Here is a 19506-nt window from a genome sequence, read left to right as displayed (position 1 = left end):
AGGTCGTTTTTTCTTATTTTTTCAGAGTTGAGCAAGAACCTCAAGGTAGTGATGTTGATTAATAGTTTCACCTTCAGAAACCAATTTTTCAATATTTTTATCAATTTTTGACGTGGAAGGGCAACCCAGGCAAACATTGCCTTCTCAGCCATCTTGGAAATGCTTAAACCACTCAAAAACCTGCGCACATGATAAAAATTCATTGCCATATACTTTTTTTAATAAAAGATAAGTTTCTGTAGTGGTTTTTCAAGTTTCATATGAAATTTCATGACAATTCTTTGCTCTAATAAAACATTTATCATTTTTTCAGCAAAACAAAAAAACCGATGCTATCCAAACAAAGGTCACCACAGCCAGACTAATATGTCTAAAGAAACTGGAGTGGTAACAATCGAACGAGAAGGCTTCACGCTACATAGCTGTTGATCATATGAATTTGGTGCATGCGCAGTTCTCTGCAGCAGCATTAGCCTTGTTATTTAATACCCACACTGCGTATAAGTTACATCAAATTAATCACCTAATTTACGATAATTAATTAATACCAGAATTCTTTTAAATAAAAATTACAGCCTCTGATAAACTTTAAAAATATTTCTATATAATTAAAAATCTTTTAAACATTATAGACATAACATAGATCAATACTATTCAACAAATTCTAAAGGAGTTTCCTACCCACTTTAAGAAAAGGTGTCATTTGTTCTCTTCATAACCCAATTTAAGAAGCTGAATAATTAGCTTTGTAAATATCTTCTGGAACAACTTCTGCATAATTTGAGAGTAATTATAATTTTTATTAAATTGTTAAATAATGGTATTAAATGATACGTAATGGTTCAACAAACAAATCAATAAATGATAAAAAGAATAAAAATTAAAACTAGAAATTTATCAAATTAAAAACTGAACAGCAATTAACTATCAAAATGCATAAGGTAATTGAAAAAAAATTTCTGAAATAGTCCAACAGAAAAACTAAAACATTATTACTGAAAATTAACCACTTTCTTCCTTTTTTATTAAAATTAACTATTTTAGCATCTTAATTTTTAAATAAAAAGTTTTTAAGTAAAATAGACCAAATGTAAGAATAGTATAAATTACAAGTTCTTTTAATGAATTAACTAGTATTATGTACCTAAAAAGTTTTTTTTTTTAATAACTAAACTCCCACCTGTTTTTATGATAAAATCCAAGTAAATAATTTTAAAAAAAAGTTTTATTTTAAATTGTGATTTTATATTGTAAATTCTTATTTCATAATTCTTAATACTAATGTAAAAATAAATCTTATAAATCACAAATTAAAAAGAAATAAATTAATAACAAGGCTGTATAAATATTAAGCAATCAACATCACCTTAAATAATAACAAATCCAACCACAGCCACTGTGGTATTTGTAGAAAAAAAACCCATAAATGTAGTCAAATGTAAACCAATACTACAATATTTGTGCATAATATATGTCTCATAAAAGCTTTATAATTTACAACTGTACAGTTTGTCTCATAATGAAAAATAAAATTTTATATTTGCAGATTTTTGAAATTTTGAGATTAGTAACAAAATTTGTACCTTGGGTACATATATTTTACAAGTAATATATTTCAAACAGAAACTACGTTATACATCATAACTGTCTTGATGAGACAAAAATATTGGTATAAATAAATGATCATTCTGATAATTTCTAACAAAACTGGGTGTTTTCTTTAAACAATAACATTCATTGTTGTAATTTCAGATTTTATTACATTGTAATATCATAGAAAAATAAAATATTATTTTAGTGTTTCAGAATACAAAAAGAGGCAAACATGAATTAGCATAAAATTTTTTTATTAAGATTTATTAAAGTTTAAAAAAATATTCTAAAATAATGATAAAATTTATGCATTGGATAGATAATGAAAAATTTATACTAGTAATGTTTTTTCATTATCTCATCTTTAATTAATCTTCAATGTGCACATATTTGTTTCATTTCCTTTACTTTTACTTTCCTGTCTAGATAGTGCTATAGCTGTAGAAGGATAAGTATTGTAATTGGTCCAATCTGGGCATGTCTAATTTGGGCATAATATGCATTATGTACCAGATCTTGATGTTTTGACAACTAAGGAACCCAAAAAACCAGATGGAAATTTTCTGGATGTTAATGTTTGTATGTATATGTGTGTTCGGTGTTGGCATCTAAATTACCTTATATCTCAAGAACTGCTGGACCGATTTTGACCAAACTTGGTCAGATTACTTCTATATATGGAACATTGATAGCATTAAATTTTTTATTTAAAAGGTCAAGGGGATGAAGCTGTAGAGCAAGGTCACCCTTAGTATCTGAAGGTTTCGCCTAATAAAGGTCATATTTTTCTTAGGCACATTGTTAAAAATTAAAAAATAAATATATCTGCAAAAAAAATGTATGCAAAATCGCACCCTCACCCCAAAAACTGCCCTAAACTATTGTTATATTGTGATATCACAGGTGAGTGATAGAATTAAATAAATATTTAATAAAAATATTTGCATAATTATTTAAAGTTTAAAAACTTGATCTGGCTTAGTCATGAACTTGGTCGCCTGGTTGACTCTGTACCTGGTGCATTAAGCCTCATGGCTATATCAGTCTGCTGATCATATAAGCAAAATTTGTTCTATGTAAGTTGTAAAATTATATTACTAGTTAGTGTCAACCATCACCGCTCGTTCTACCACACCCACACAAATTAAATACGGTATGCACGCATGCTTTAGCTAGAATCATTAAACTAAATATTATAATTTAATATTATATTATATTTAATATTATAATTAAATAAAATGATAAATATCTTAAATTAAGTTGTGTGTGTAAGCCATGCATCAGAAATAACCCACAGTTATAGGACTTTCCCTGAACATGACTTTAGCTGCGTGACAGGAAAGTTCTACATCAGTGTTGTCAGGTTTTTTTTATTTTATCTGATATATTGAAAATGACTTTTTTATGTTGGCAGAAAAATTATGAAGTTCAAACAACTAAGAGTAAAAATAACGGCTGAAACAATCCCCACTTTTTTAATATATTGAACAATTTTTCAAAATTATCTTATAATTAGTGTTAATGTAGTAATTTTTTTGTGTCAGAAATGTGACACATATTTATTTTAACAATACGCAAAAGAGATTGCTTTATAATTTTGTAGTGAAGAAAACTACAGCAGTCATTTCATGAAAACCAAGCAGATAGATCTCGGCCATCAAATAAAATTGTACAAAATCCATTTAAGCTTCTTTAAAACTGGGATGCTAGAAAGACAATACCACAGTAAACCAAAAAGTGTAATAATATTGGATAAAAAAAAAAAACATATGTTGCTGTAAGCATTGAAGTATATTCTAAGCCAGCATTTCTCAACCCAGGGGTTGAGAAATGGAAGACGACTTCATTTTGAACATTATTAATTTGTATTTTGTGATTCATTTAATTTTTCAAAATTATTATTCAGTAATTCGTATTAACAAACTGAAAACTAAATTTAATGGTAAATTCATTCAATTTATTTACTAACCTTTCCACTAACAATGAAAAAAGCCCAGGTATGTTCTCATCCTCCACTACATTGATAAATTATTGTATATAAATTAAATTAACTAGAACTTGACAATTGTTTTTATTTAAAAAAAATACTGTTTATATTTAAAAAATATTTGTTAATAATTAAAATTATTAACCAATATTTAACAATTTTTTAAAAGCTTTAATCTAATGTCTTATTTCAAGTTGTCTAATTTATATTTGCTAATTTATTATTCTGAAAAATACAAAAATAAATGTAATGAAATCTAATTTACATTGATGAATGCTGTTTAAAATGGTATCACTGTAGTTAAAATTATCAAATGATGATTTTTTACATAATATTTTTGTCCACAAATTAAATTTTTGAGTAACTTGGGTACTATTCCCAATTTAAATATATTAGTCATCCAATTTTTGACTGTCCCCAGTTTTAACACTGTAAAAATATGTGCTCCAAGGATTATAACAATTCTGTTTTGTTGAAATCTCAAATATTCATGAGAAAACATTTTACTTGAAACTAGAATTGGCTTATGGGACATTCTGTAGATATTGAAAATAAAAAGATAGTAATTTTTTGTTAAATTTAAAATTCTAAATTAGTATAATTTATAATATATATATTATACAGGTGATGTTTTAAAAATTGAATATAAGCACCAGCTAAAGAAGCACCAGCTTATGCATTACAAGAGTTAAATTACTAGCCTAGGTCCTAGTAATTTTCAACAGCTGTAAATTTTAAAATTAAAAGCAAATATTTCAAGCCCATGACCAATTTAATTTTTCCTGCAAACTCACAAAAAGATAAGAGAAGAAAAATAATAAAAATATTAGTAAAAACAGAGAAGCATAGTAGAAATATTATACAAATTACCTTACAATTAAGAAAAAGCTGGTAACTAATAATACAAAATATAGCGTAACAGCATCCCTTTCTTTTAAATATAGAAAAAAAATTAACGGCAGCAATAAAGTCATGACTACTAATTGTCCCATCATTTAATCAAAATTCTTCTTTATAACATCTTAAAAGTGATGTTAAATCAAAAAAATTTACATAGCTCAACAACATTTTTATGATGAGAGCTGTGATGAGCTGGTACGCATTTAGTTTACCTTGCTGTTCGTCAAAGTCTACGAGAGACAACTGAAGGTTACCTTTCTCCTCCTCGAGCTCCGCAATTCTCTCCTGTAATGAAGTCACTGCACTCCCATTGTCTTCCATCTGTCAAAAACATAATATATATTACCTTAAAAATAATAATAACACAATAAAAAAATTAACAGCTAATATTACAATACATTAATACTCCAAACTTACACAATAGGTGGGACCATTAAGTCGAATTTGAGAACGTCGGGGTACAATTTTGCATATAAATTACGCATACAAATTATTATTTGTATTAAATTATGTTTAATTGGGATCGGAGACTAAGGAAAACAATAATTTAGAAGAAAAATGTGTAATAAAATCTTAGATAATACAGTACTTACAACAAATTATATTACATATTATGAATTGCAAAAATGTAAACCTTAGTTATCTTGACTTAGAAGGCTTCATAAAATCTAACAAAGTTGTCTGATGGATCAACAATATTTTCTTCTCATGCAAAATTTCATTGTAGCACGCTAATAATTTTTTTATTCCCTGTTTTATAGCAGAAATGCGGTCTTCGTTGGAGTCTATGTTTTCCAAAATTTGTAACGATTTTTAAATTGAACTGAGGCCTTCTGTCAAGTTTTTAACTGTCATTTGTTGATCTTCTAATTGAACTGGATCTAAAGAATCAGATTCTTCAATGTCTTGTTCTTGCTCACAGATTTCTATGAGCACATCAGTTTTGAGTTCCTGATACTGTGAATCCGACAGTTCTTGAACATCATCACTATCCACTTCTAAATTTATTTGTCTGGCAAGATCAGCAACTTCTTCAATCACACTACCAATTTCAACAGGCTTTGGCGCTGATTCCGCCTGAGTTTCAGTGGTGAAAAAAAACGGACAAAGTTTTTTCCAGACTCCATTTAAACTTTATTGTAAAATTTCATTCCAAGATTATCCAATGATAATGCTTTACCATTCAACTTCCAAAATCATGGGCAAGCCAGCTTTAGATTTACTTATTAATGCTCTTGAATTTTCTGAGCGATAAACTAAGAGAAGTTTTAACTTACAATCACCAGCTGCATTTGCGCCAACCATCATTGTCAATCAATCTTTGCTTTGGCAGCATTAAAATCTGGAAAGGTTTTCCCTTCACGCACGATAAAAAATCTTTTAGGCATCTTCTTCCAGAACAAGCCAGCCTCATCCACGTTGAATATGTTTGACTGGTGTAGCCTCTTCTTCTATCATAGCTTTGAGTTTCTATGGATGGAGAGATGCAGCCTCTTTATCAGTGCTTGCCGCCTCTCCACTTTCTGCAATGCTGCGCCATTACAGCAAATTTTGAATCAGCTAAACCAACCATTTAAACATTTCATCTTTAGCTACCTCCCCAGCTTCTTCTTTTAATTTCTCAAAAATCAGCTTAGCGTGAAAGCACTCTGTGTTCTGAAAAAGACAATTTTTCACACTTACTTGATCACACCATAATTTTAACATTGTTTCCATCTCACTGATAATATCATGACGTTTACGAATGATGCTTGAATTCAAAAACTGAGAAATTTTCACAGCTTCAAGAATTTTTTCTTTACCTTTTATAATTGTTCTGACTGTTGATACCAGTAGATCAAACTTCTTTGCAGATATGCAAATTTTTATTTTTGCATCAAAGTCTTTGATAATGTTAAGTTCACATTCCAAAGCTAATATTTTTCTTTTCTTCTTTGATGCAAGTTCTATTTTGTTTGGATGACATAGTAAAGTCTATCAGGTCTCCATAGATATAACAAACACCAAATATAAAAGCACATTAACAACAAACACACACTAACACAAAATATTTTGTAGTTATGAGTTGACTCCATGCGAAACATGTGCGACCATGTCATAAGCTGAACTAAACTAAACTGAACCACTAATGCAGGCGGAGTGGGGAATTGAGTTTGAATCAGAAGATTAAAAAATCGCATAACTCTGGATCCATGTAAGATGGGGTAGCATAAGCTAGGGTATTATTGTGTGTGTGTGTATATATATAAAATAGAATATCTTATTTATTTTTCTTAAAAGAATTATTATTAAATAAATTATGTAAAAACTGGATTACAGTATTATTACTGTAAGAGAATTTTGTCTTACTATTTATGTAAGTTGTTAAAAAAAAATAATATATAACATAAAAAGTACGCTGTAGTCAGAAATAAAGAATTCTTTAACCTTAAGTTCAGATTACTGCACCTACATAAGAAATAAGATATTTGTATGATTTCCAGTAAACTGTAGTAAATGACTTATTTCAGATTTTTTTTGTGAGATAAATGTGACATCTACGGATAATTTTATGAATTTTAAGCTAGCATATATCATTTATATTTTGTTTTTATTTAAATGAAAATAAAGGAGGCTTATTAATATGTTTTTTTTTTTTATTTATACATGAATACGGTGTCAACACTGAATAAGGAACATGATGTTTATAAGGATGAAAAATTGAGTTGTCATTTAATGAAGTTAAATGAAGTAATTAAAGTGTATGTGATGAAAATGATCTGGTATACAACAATGCTGAACACAGTGATAAAATAATGGTGGAAAAAACTGGCAATCCTAGTACTACAAAACCTGTGTTTGTGTTAGAATAAAGCAGAATTATATAGATCATTGGTACTTTCAATCCTATTTTTGATTCCAATAATAGTGATAACATAAACAATTTTTACTTCAAACTGGATCCCACTGACAAAGTCAGAACTTTAATGTGTTTAGTTAAAACCACACATAGTAAGAAATTAAAAAAATTCTCTTTCATGAATATTGGGCCACAAATTCCCTACAAAAAAACTACAGTAATATTGGAATTAATGTCTACGAATTACTTTGCTCTTTTACATTTGTTTCATTTTTACTATCCTTTGAAAGTTATAAATTAAAATAAATAATAAAACCTATAGGGGCTAAATATACTTAATTTTTAACTGAATTTTACCCTTTATAGGATTTATCTACTGATGAAAGATAAAATGAAAACCAATTTTCAAACATTTATTTTCACAAACAATATTTTTTGGGGGAATAAAATTATTTTTATAGTAAAGGTAACATATTACTTCCTAAGCTTAAAATTCCACTAAAGAAGGAAAGAGATTTGAAGACAGAGAAGAAATCAAATGAAATACAATAAGAGAACTTATTGATGTTCACTAAAAATGGATTTCAATGCTTCTAATGATGAAAACACTGCTGGAATAAATGTCTTATATCATAAGGAGCCTACTTTGAAGGGGAAAATTCATTGAACTAAATAGGTTTAAGTATTTTTGTTTTTATGAGCTAAGGCCTGATACTTGGCTCATCACAAAACATAATGGTGAAAAAAATCTAATTTCATTTTTTACTTATATTTTGTAGCACATTACTTAAAATAGCATTAATGCCTACTCCAGTTAAAACAAAACAAAAATAAAAATAATACAAATAATAAATATTTCTAACAAAAAAATTCATCACAAAGGTAGAATAGAAAGTAGGCTAAAGAAGCAACAGCATAAATCTAATTATCAGCATACGTACAATACTCAATACTGTTTTGGGATCATCAAAACAAAATTTAGTTATTATGCGACACAAGAAAGCCATTAGGCATACAGTAGAAAAAAGTTACATAGAAATAGGCAATCTTTTAAAGATTTACAATTAACAATAGTTCTTTCATTATTTACTTAAGATCCAATGATCAATTGTGGGCAGGTACATTTTATAAGAAATTTAGGTATTCATGTTATAATACAGTGATTCCCAAACTGTGTGCAGCAGCACCCTGGGGAACCACAGCCTCTTCACAGGGGTGCCACGAAATGTAAAAGCTTCATAATTAATTGAACCAAGACATTTATAATTATTAATTTAATGTTAATAAAGTAAAAAAATAATGAAGATACACAAGTTTTATGTAATTTTATCTCTTATTTACAAGTAGTCATATTGTTACTCCATACTCACAGATTTTGACGAAGGAGTATAGTGATGATCCATGTCTCATCATCTCATCACAAGTGACTATCAATGCAAAAAGGTTATTTCCCTCTGATCGAAATTGATTCAGGAGTCTTTGGGAAATTTCCTGACGGGACTGGTTGTCCTTTTTCTGACTGGGTTAAAATCATAAAACCCACCTTACATACTCTGCAGAACCCAAGGTGGTCTGTGGTAAAGGAATGGGCAACTCCATGACTGAGGACCCACTTCCGAAGTAATTTCATCAATGAGGTCATGGACTGATTGGAACGCCTATAATAACTACCATTTTCTACAATTTTATACCTTCCTTCAAATTTGCTGGATTAATTGTAAACTTAGGAATGTGATCCCCAATCTGCACACACAGTCTAGGCAAAATTTTGGAGGGCTTGACACAGTTGTGAGAAACTTCACAATACATTGTGCAACCAATGAAAAAATCAATTGCTGTGGCATGACACTAATGACCAGAGATGTGAATTCTCAATCAGAAATGATGCCAACTGTGAAGACAAAAGTTCAGTTTATGTTTGAATGACCCTTGTATTGAAAGGAGAGCATGAACTTGTCTTAAGCAAATCTTATTAAATTTCTAATTTAATGTGCACTAAGAATAATATTCTAGCAACATACAAATTAAAACATCTGCCATCATGGTCACAAATAACCATAAAATAATAAAAGTATATAATAAAAGTAAATATTTCTGTAATAAATTTGATAATATAGGTACAATAAATAATAGTGCATATGAAATAACTGTTTACAAAACATGGTTTCCATTTTAAGAATATAGAAGAAAAATTTCTAATGATGTTATTTTAAATAATGCAACAATGGATAACTAATGCAGTGCCAAAACAAAAAAAAGATAAAATTAAAGAAGTGGAAAGCTAACAACTGATCTTAGATATTTACATACTCAAGCAGTATATATAAGGTAGTTAATACTTACTCAGGGCCATTATCAAGTACAAGGTATTACAAGAATGCAATACATAGGGTTACAAACTTGTTTAACATTTTGATTTGATAACACATTTTGAAAGGTAAAGTCGATAGATGGGTGGAATATATTGAAGAGTTATACAGAGGAAATGAATTCGAAAATGGTGTTATAGAGGAAGAAGAGGAAGTTGAGGAGGATGAAATGGGAGAAACAATACTGAGATCTGAATTTAAGAGAGCATTAAAAGATTTAAATGGCAGAAAGGCTCCTGGAATAGACGGAATACCAGTAGAATTACTGCGCAGTGCAGGTGAGGAAGTGATTGATAGATTATACAACCTGGTGTGTAATATTTATGAAAAAGGGGAATTTCTGTCAGACTTCAAAAAAAGTGTTATAGTAATGATACCAAAGAAAGCAGGGGCAGATAAATGTGAAGAATACAGAACAATTAGTGTAACTAGTCATGCATCAAAAATCTTAACTAGAATTCTATACAGAAGAATTGAGAGGAGAGTGGAGGAAGTGTTAGGAGAAGACCAATTTGGTTTCAGGAAAAGTATAGTGACAAGGGAAGCAGTTTTAGGCCTCAGATTAATAGTAGAAGGAAGATTAAAGAAAAACAAACCAACATACTTGGCGTTTACAGACCTAGAAAAGGCATTCTATAACGTAGACTGGAATAAAATGTTCAGCATTTTAAAAAAATTAGGGTTCAAATACAGAGATAGAAGAACAATTGCTAACATGTACAGGAACCAAACAGCAACAGTAACAATTGAAGAACATAAGAAAGAAGCCGTAATAAGAAAGGGAGTCCGACAAGGATGTTCCCTGTCTACGTTACTTTTTAATCTTTACATAGAACTAGCAGTTAATGATGTTAAAGAACAATTTAGATTCGGAGTAACAGTACAAGGTGAAAAGATAAAGATGCTACGATTTGCTGATGATATAGTAATTCTAGCCGAGAGTAAAAAGGATTTAGAAGAAACAATGAACGGCATAGATGAAGTCCTACGCAAGAACTATCGCATGAAAATAAACAAGAACAAAACAAAAGTAATGAAATGTAGTAGAAATAACAAAGATGGACCACTGAATGTGAAAATAGGAGGAGAAAAGATTATGGAGGTAGAAGAATTTTGTTATTTGGGAAGTAGAATTACTAAAGATGGACGAAGCAGGAGCGATATAAAATGCCGAATAGCACAAGCTAAACGAGCCTTCAGTAAGAAATATAATTTGTTTACATCAAAAATTAATTTAAATGTCAGGAAAAGATTTTTGAAAGTGTATATTTGGTGTGTCGCTTTATATGGAAGTGAAACTTGGACAATTGGAGTATCTGAGAAGAAAAGATTAGAAGCTTTTGAAATGTGGTGCTATAGGAGAATGTTAAAAATCAGATGGGCGGATAAAGTGACAAATGAAGAGGTATTGCGGCAAATAGATGAAGAAAGAAGCATTTGGAAAAATATAGTTAAAAGAAGAGACAGACTTATAGGCCACATACTAAGGCATCCTGGAATAGTCGCTTTAATATTGGAAGGACAGGTAGAAGGGAAAAATTGTGTAGGCAGGCCACGTTTGGAATATGTAAAACAAATTGTTAGGGATGTAGGATGTACCGAAATGAAACGACTGACACTAGATAGGAAATCTTGGAGAGCTGCATCAAACCAGTCAAATGACTGAAGACAAAAAAAAAACACATTTTGATAACAATGATTATCTACTCAGATATCTGGCATTGCCAGATACATAGCAAGTAAAAGTTTAACTACAGATATCTTTTTAAGGGTATTTAAACCAAACAATCTACAGATTAAAAATCTAGATGGATATTTTAATCCAAATGCTTTTACTAAAGGTAGAAGGGTTTTAGGTTCTTGTATAAAAATGGTATTTTGGTAATGAATATTAAAATCAAGTTCATAGCAGTTGAGCTAATAAGTAACAAAATTAGCTACTGAAACAGTTGTTGAAGCTTGTACAAAGACTTGTAATAAAAACTTTCAGATCAGTTTAAAGTTTTTAAAAAAAATTTACAGAAAATAATTCAAAAATTACATTAGTGTCTTATCTTTTCAAAAGTAACTGAACAATTATCTCAGATAGAACAGAATTCATGACAGATAAAAAAATCCATCAAAGCATTAAAGGAAGTAAGTTAACAAAAAACATTAATTTGTACTTTTATCTAAACAATAACAAATCATGCACAACAGACACTTGAGAATAACATTTTTATTTGTTATTTATTTATTTACATAAATCCGCATTATGAACTCATAAGATCTTGCTGATGTTGAGGAGACTCAAGCCTACTCAGTGTTCAGTAATACAGAGTAGCTGAACCAAAGGTGCAACCATATCAGAGTGATATCTGTTGAGATCTAGACTAAGGAATGATTCCTGGAAACAGGCAGCACCTCTTTCAGTAGCTAGCTATTAAGGGCATAGGTCAGGAAGACTTAAACGACCATCAACATCACTCAATCTTCTGAGAACTGCGCAGCTGAAAGCAATGGGAAACTAAAGTTGTTTTTTATCCAAGAAATGTGTTTTTCTCTGTATTTTCATATAACAAAGATGGAGGCGCCTTCCTTGGTAAAATATTCCAGTAGTAAACTAGTCCCTCGTTCAAATCTCCAGGGGACTGCTAAGGAAGGGGTCACCAGAAAGTTAAAAAATAACATTCTACGAGTCGGAGTGTGGAAAGTTGAAAAAAGGTTGGTAGGTTAGAAAATTTAAGGAGGAAATGGATAGATTAAATGTAGTTGTAGTAGGAATTAGTGAGGTTTGGTGGGAAGAGGAAAATGACTTTTAGTCAGGTGATTTTAGAATAATTAACACAGCTTCAAATAAGGGCAGGCAAGTAGTTTCATAATGAACAAGAAGATAGGGAAGAGAGTAGAATATTTCAAAAAGCACAGTGATAGAATCATTGTAATCAGGATAAAATCAAAACCTAAGCTAACAATGATAGTTAATGTCTATATGCCTACAAGTGCCCATGATGATGATGAGGTGGTGTGTATATGAAGAAAGTGATGAAGCAATTAAACACGTAAAAGAGGATGAAAATTTAATAATAGAGATTGGAATGTAAGCATCTGAAAAGGCAAAGAAGAGAATACTGTGGATGAATACAGGCTAGGCAAAAGAAATTAAAAAGGCGACCGATTTATTAGTTTTGCACTAAGAATAACTTAAAAATCATAATAGATGAATATACAAATGGAAACAGCCAGGCACCGTTGCAAGGTATCAGATAGATTATATCACGGTTAAGCAAAGATTTATAAATCAACTTGTCGACTGTAAAATACATCCAGGAGCAGATGTTGATAGCAACCATAATTCAGTGACATGAAATGTAGATTGGGGTTTAAAAACCTGAAGAAAAGATGTCAGATAAATTGATAGAATTTAGAGAAGCTTGAGGAAGAGAAGGTAAAGAAGATTTTTGAGGAGGACGTTGCCAGAGGTCTAAATAAAAAAGACAAGGAAAATATGAAGTATGGAATATAAAAATATGAAGTATACTATAGAAAATATAGAAGTATGGGAAAATGTTAAAAAGGAAATTCTTAAATCAGCAGAAGCAAATTTAGGTGGAACAAGGAGAACTGGTAGAAAACCTTAGATATCATCAGAGGATATATTGCAGCTGATGGATGAGCATAGAAAGTATAAGAATGCTAGTAATGAAGAAAGAGGAAGTGCAAACTAGTGAAAGAAGAGTGGATTAAAGAAAAGTGTTCAGAAGTGGAAAGAGAAATGAACATTGGTAAAATGGACGGAGCGTACACGAAAGTTAAGGAAAATTTTGGGGTACATAAATTAAAATCGAATGTGTTAAACAAAGATGGTATACCGATATATAATACGAAAGGCAAAATCGATAGGTGGGTGGAATATATTGAAGAGTTATATGAAGGAAATGAATTAGAAAATGGTGTTATAGAGAAAGAAGAGGAAGTCGAAAAAGATGAAAAGGAAGATACAATACTGAGATCTAATTTAATAGAGCATTAAAGGATTTGAATGGCAGAAAGGCTCCTGGGATAGATGGAATACCTGCAGAATTACTGTGCAGGGCAGGTGAGGAAGCAACAGACAGATTATATAAACTGGTGTGTATTATTTACAAAAAAGGGAAAGTACCTCAGACTTCAAAAATAGTGTTATTGTCATGATTCCAAAGAAAGCAGGAGCAAATAAATGTGAAGAATACAGAAAAATTATCTTAATTACTCTCATGCATCAAAGACTTTAACTAGAATTCTGTACAGAAGAATTGAGAGGAGAGTGGAAGAAGTGTTAAGAGAAGACCAATTTGGTTTCAGGAAAAGTATAGGGACAAGGGAAGCATTTTAGTGTTCAGATTAAAAGTAGAAGGAAGATTACGGAAAAACAAATCAACATACATGATGGCATTTATAGACAGAAAAGGCATTTGACGACATAGATTGGAATAAAATGTTCAGCATTTTAAAAAATTAGGGTTCAAATATGGAGATAGAAGAACAATCGTTAACATTTACAGGAACCAAATTGCAGTAATAATCAAAGAGCATAAAAAAGAAGCAGTAATAAAAGAGAGAGTCAGACAAGGATGTTCCCTATCATTGTTATTTTTTATTCTTTACATAGAATTAGCAGTTAATGATTTTAAAGAACAGTTTAGATCTAGAGTAACAATGCAAGGTGAAAAGATAAAGATGCTACGATTTGCTGATGATATGGTAATTCTAGCCAAGAGTAAAAAAGATTTAGAAGAAACAATGGCATGGATGACGTCCTATGCAATAATTACCAAATGAAAATGAACAAGAACAAAACGAAAGTAATGAAATATAGTAGAAATAAAGTAGATGGACCACTGAGTATAAAAATAGGACGAGAAAAGACTAAGGAGGAAGAAGAATGTTTTTATTTGGGAAGTAGAATCCACTAGTCCGCTAAAAGGTCCACTAAAGATGGACGAAACAGGAGTGATATAAAATGCCAAAAGCATAAGCAAAACAAGCTTTCAGTCAAATATAATTTGCTTACATCAAAAATTCATTTAAACACCAAGAAAGCCTCTTTGAAATTATATGTTTGGAGCATAGCTTAATATGGGAAAGAAACTTGGACAATCAGAGTACCTGAAAAGAAAAGATTAGAAGCTTTTGAAATTTGCTCTAGGAAAATGTTAAAAATCAGATGGGTGACTAAAGTGACAAATGAAGAAGTGCTGCAGCAAACTGATGAAGAAAGAAGCATTTGGAAAAATGTAGCTAAAAGAAGAGACAGACTTATAGGCCACATCTTAAGGCATCCTCGAATAGTCACTTTGATGTTGGAGGGACAGGTAGATGGGAAAAATTGTGCAGGCAGGCAATGTATAGAATATGAAAAACAAATTGTTAGGGGTGTAAGATGTAGGGGGTATACCGAAATGAAACGATTGGCACTAGATAGGAAATCTTGGGAGAGCTACATCAAATCAGTCAAATGACTGAAAACCAAAAAAAAACAAAAAAAAAAACATACATAGTGAAGTTAAAGGGTAGTACTGCTCATATCAGTGATAACACAAACCCTGTTATAAGACTATTCTGTGTTTTATATAAAAAACAATAAACCTTGTTTTATGTTATCTCTATATTGAATGTAATTCCATTTTTCAGGAGGGGTTGCTTAAATTTATATAAATGGATCATTGTTTGTGAAAAAAAATCCAGAAGATGTATAAAGAAAAAAATAAAGCTTCCTACCGGGATGGTTCTTCTTAAGATATAAAAATCTTTCCCCATAAATTTTACAATTCTGAAATCAAATAAAAAAAAAAAATGGATTTGGGAGAAATGATGAACCAAGAAATTCATGACCAATAAAAAGGAAACCCCCCCCCCCCCATTCATATTTAATGTTAATTTGGCTACACAAGCAAAGTCTTAAAATAGCAGGCTGATTTTTTTTTTTATAAGCATCTCCCATCTAATGTAAAGAATGTTAGGGTTCTATATTTTTCAAATGAAGAATTACAGTTTTAACTGGCAATGTTTGTGTGTTGGAATATAACACAATTCTTCCCTGTGTGTTGGAAGAAGGGTATTGTGAAATTGTTGTTTAAAGGTGGCAACAAGGATCCTGCTGTTAGTTCGTCATATAGGCCTCTGATGTTACTCTGGTTATTGGCAAGGTTTTTGATAAGGTTCTGTATCTGCGTATAAATAAGAGGTTAACCTCGCAAAGATTGTTGATGGGGAATCAGTATGGGTTTCGTCCCGGAAAGGGTACGGAGGATGCCACACTAGGTCTGATGAGTGTGGTAACAACCAGTGGGACAGAATATGTCCTGGACAATTCCAGAGCATTCAATAATCAATGGTAGCCTTCTGCTCTTTACCAACTCCAAAAAAGAGAATGTACTGTAAGTGAATTGCAAGTTATGCAAAGTTACTTCAGTCATCAGGATGTGTTGCTCCGTGATGGCAGCCATGAGGTTGGCAAAATACTGTCTATCCTCAGGACAGCATGTTGGGTCCATTATTGTGGGTGGTAGAGTTTGATTCTCTCCTGCAGCTGAGGTTGCCCAGCGGGTGTTGCATCGTAGCTTATGCTGATGATGGGCTCCTGCTGATCGAAGGAAGCTCGCAGAGGGAGGTTGAGCATCGAGCCACTCAGGCTTGCAGGATGCTCGAGCTGTGGAGTCAACACAAGATGACATTTAGTCTAGGAAAGATCACGACGATGCTCCTCAAAGACCATTTGGCAGTGAGTCGGCATGTCCGTGTTTCGATGGCAGGCCAGCGTATAAAGTATGTTCAGGTTCAGAAGTACCTCGGGGTATTTCTTGATGAGAAATGCAATTTAAGAAGCATCTTCAATATGTCGCAGAGAGGGCCTGCAATGCCTTCTTCGGTATTCAACATGTGGTCAATCCTGATTGGGGTCTTAACTTTAAGACCATGAGCATCTTGTATAAAGGCATGTGCAAGGCTATTATGCTATACACAGCACTTGTTTGTTCAGACAGGCTAAAATGCAAAAGTTATTGGGACATATTTAGGGCTCAACGCCTAATATTGTTAATGATAATGGGTGGTTACCATAATATTTTACGGGAGGGGCAGTCTTGGTGATTGCTGGCATGAAACCGATAGACTTCATTGCGTCTGAGAAGCAACTTTTATTCCATTTTTGCTGATGTTTTGTTTTATAAATTATGTTTTTGTTGTTGTTCTTGTCCTTGATTGGTTTCAATATTACTCTGTTGTTATTATTCCATGTAATATTTTTATGTTTCGTGTTCTGTGTTGAACTTACTTTTACCTTCTACAAGTAGGTAGTTCAATTCCTTTGTTAGTTAGGTATTTTCAGTCGTGCTTAAGATTCGGTCAGATGTGTTTTGTATTAAGTTCATTAATTAGTAGTACACCGATGGAAATGTCAGTTATGGCATTCGCATCCGTGGCATCCTGGCCGAGGCAGACTAGAATATGTTAAAAGCCGGGGTTTTGAAGATGACCTCCGGTAAAGCCCAAAAGAGCTCGGAACAGAGGGTGTCTTCCCCTATGGGAGTCAGGATGGCTATTCTTAATACTGGATAAACTCTATGATATTCATCCTTCCTGTTAAATATTCAGTTCTATGCTGTAACCTCCTATGTTCAAATATATATTTTTTTATAATATAAAATTAAATAATTACAAATATATACGTGGCACATTCAATAATTAAAGAGACAAATTGATGTAGAAATGGGACAATTTGTAGGAGTTTTGTACTTTCATGTCTTTGGGTTGGCAACACTGGGATGAGCTGAGAACAGCTGACAGATAAAAACTGTTTTGTTTATAACCTCAATATTGCATTTAACGATGGCTTGTCTGCTTGAAGTTTCCACATTAGTTGAACAACATTCAGTGATTCATTTTTTTCCTTTCTAAAGGTGAAAAACTGGCTAAAATCTTTTCTCAAATGATTTTACAATATGGTGAAAGTTGTAAGAACCATGGAAATTTTTATAAGTGGGTAGAACAGTTCAAAAATGGTCGAACCTCAGTGACTGACGAGCAACATCCTGATCGGCCAGTTGAAGTGTCAACTCCTTCACTTGAAACCCGTATTGATAACATTATTTGTGAAGACTGACGTATTACAGTTGAACATATAGCAAAAACAGTTGCAGTAAGTGTTGGCACAGTTCATAACGTTATCAGTAACAAGCTCAAGTACAGCAAAATAAGTGCAAGGTGGGTCCCAAATGAATTAACACAACACAAGGAAACAAGACTCAAACTGTGTACAGACTTGAAAGAATGCTATGAAAGGGAAGGAGACCCTTTTTTAACAAGATTTTAACATGTGATGAAACTTGTGTTCACCATTTTGAACCAGAGTCCAAAAGACAAAGCATGGAATGGAACCACACCAGCTCACCTGTCCAAAAGAAATTTAAAATGCAGAGCATAAACAGGAAAAGTCATGTTGACTGACTTTTGGGATGCCCAAGGTGTTGTCTTTTATGATTATTGTAAAATCAGCATACAATAAACAGTGTCTACTACTCAGACATGCTGATGAAAAAAAAAGTAAAGCAAGCAATGAGGGAAAAGCGTCACGGATCTCAAAGAAAAGCTGTGAAATTGCTGTACGACAATGCTTGCCATAACACCGCCCAGCTGATCCAAGAAACCATTGGAAAAATGGTTGGGAGATACTACCACATCCTCTCTACAGTCCAGATTTGCTGCCTCGGATCTTTACCTGGAAAAAAGTTCAGCAACAATGACGAGGTCAAAGAATTTGTGAGAAAGTGGCTCAAACAAGAAGACAAAAACTTCTTTGCATCAGGTATAGAAAACTAGTTTATCGTTGAGACAAGTGTATTACACATTGGTGGGGATTATGCTGAGAAATAGTAAATGTTTCATTTTGTAATAATACACAATTTTTTTTTACATCAATTTGTCTCTAGCTATATTAACAGAAAAAAACCTTTTTTTTAATGTTTCTCTAAGTGAGACACCATTTCTTGAATTGCATTTTTACATACATTACAGATTACAATTTTTCTATCACCCATAGTTTTAAATAAATTACGCTTCAAAAAAAAGTCAGTGAAAATATAGTTCAAATTTGTAAAATTTATAATTCTGCATGGCCATACCTGTGTTAGAATGATTTCGGTAATGCTTTTCTTTTATAAATCCCGAATCAATGTCCAACAGAAATTGGTTAGCATGCTAGTTTTCCATTTCCCTTTATAGCGGCTTTCCATCACCGAAATGTCTTGGTGGAAACTCACTGTGTGTGTAACTTTCTCTGAGGTTGCCTGGGAAAAAATCCAGACGTGAGTGGAAGAATGTATTTTTAAAGACATATTACAATCCCATAGCTCTGTATGAAGTTGATTAACAATATGGTAATTGTCGAATTTTTGTTTGCCAAGAAAATGTCTGCAAATGTCTTTATATGAAGCCCAAGCTGCACTTTCTACATTATTTAACATTGAGTTAAGTACATCTTTGACCAACTCTCTTATTTGAGGACCAACAAATATTCCTTCTTTAATTTTTCCTTCACTTACATTCAGAAATTTCTGCCTGATGTACAAAAATCCAGGACTATTCTTCTTCATAGCTTTTACAACATTTTTCATTAGTCCTAGCTTGATATGGGGAGGGGATAAAAACATTTTTTTGGGTTCAACTAAGGGCTCATGAATAATATTTTTCCCATTTGGAGTTTCATTTCTTCCACTCTTTGATAACATAATGTTAATCCCTAGCTCGCTGTCCTATTCGCAAAGAAAACACATGTACTTAGTATAGCCTAACTGCATGCC

The 19506-nt window shown here is 31.8% G+C and overlaps 1 protein-coding gene across 2 annotated transcripts in view; it reads right to left on the bottom strand.

The window, feature by feature from the left end:
- Positions 1 to 19506, bottom strand: part of LOC142318877 (uncharacterized) — a 93733-nt gene that overhangs the window by 45394 nt on the left and 28833 nt on the right. The window contains exon 7 of one of the 2 annotated variants that reach the window (XM_075355465.1): positions 4693 to 4801. In XM_075355465.1, the coding sequence (XP_075211580.1) occupies positions 4693 to 4801 (109 nt within the window). The remainder of the gene's footprint in view (positions 1 to 4692; positions 4802 to 19506) is intronic. The other variant, XM_075355466.1, reaches the window with a different exon arrangement.

Source organism: Lycorma delicatula, chromosome 2 (assembly GCF_047948215.1).
Source record: "Lycorma delicatula isolate Av1 chromosome 2, ASM4794821v1, whole genome shotgun sequence".
Lineage (NCBI taxonomy): Eukaryota > Metazoa > Arthropoda > Insecta > Hemiptera > Fulgoridae > Lycorma > Lycorma delicatula.
This window is presented reverse-complemented; position numbering and strand designations above follow the sequence as displayed.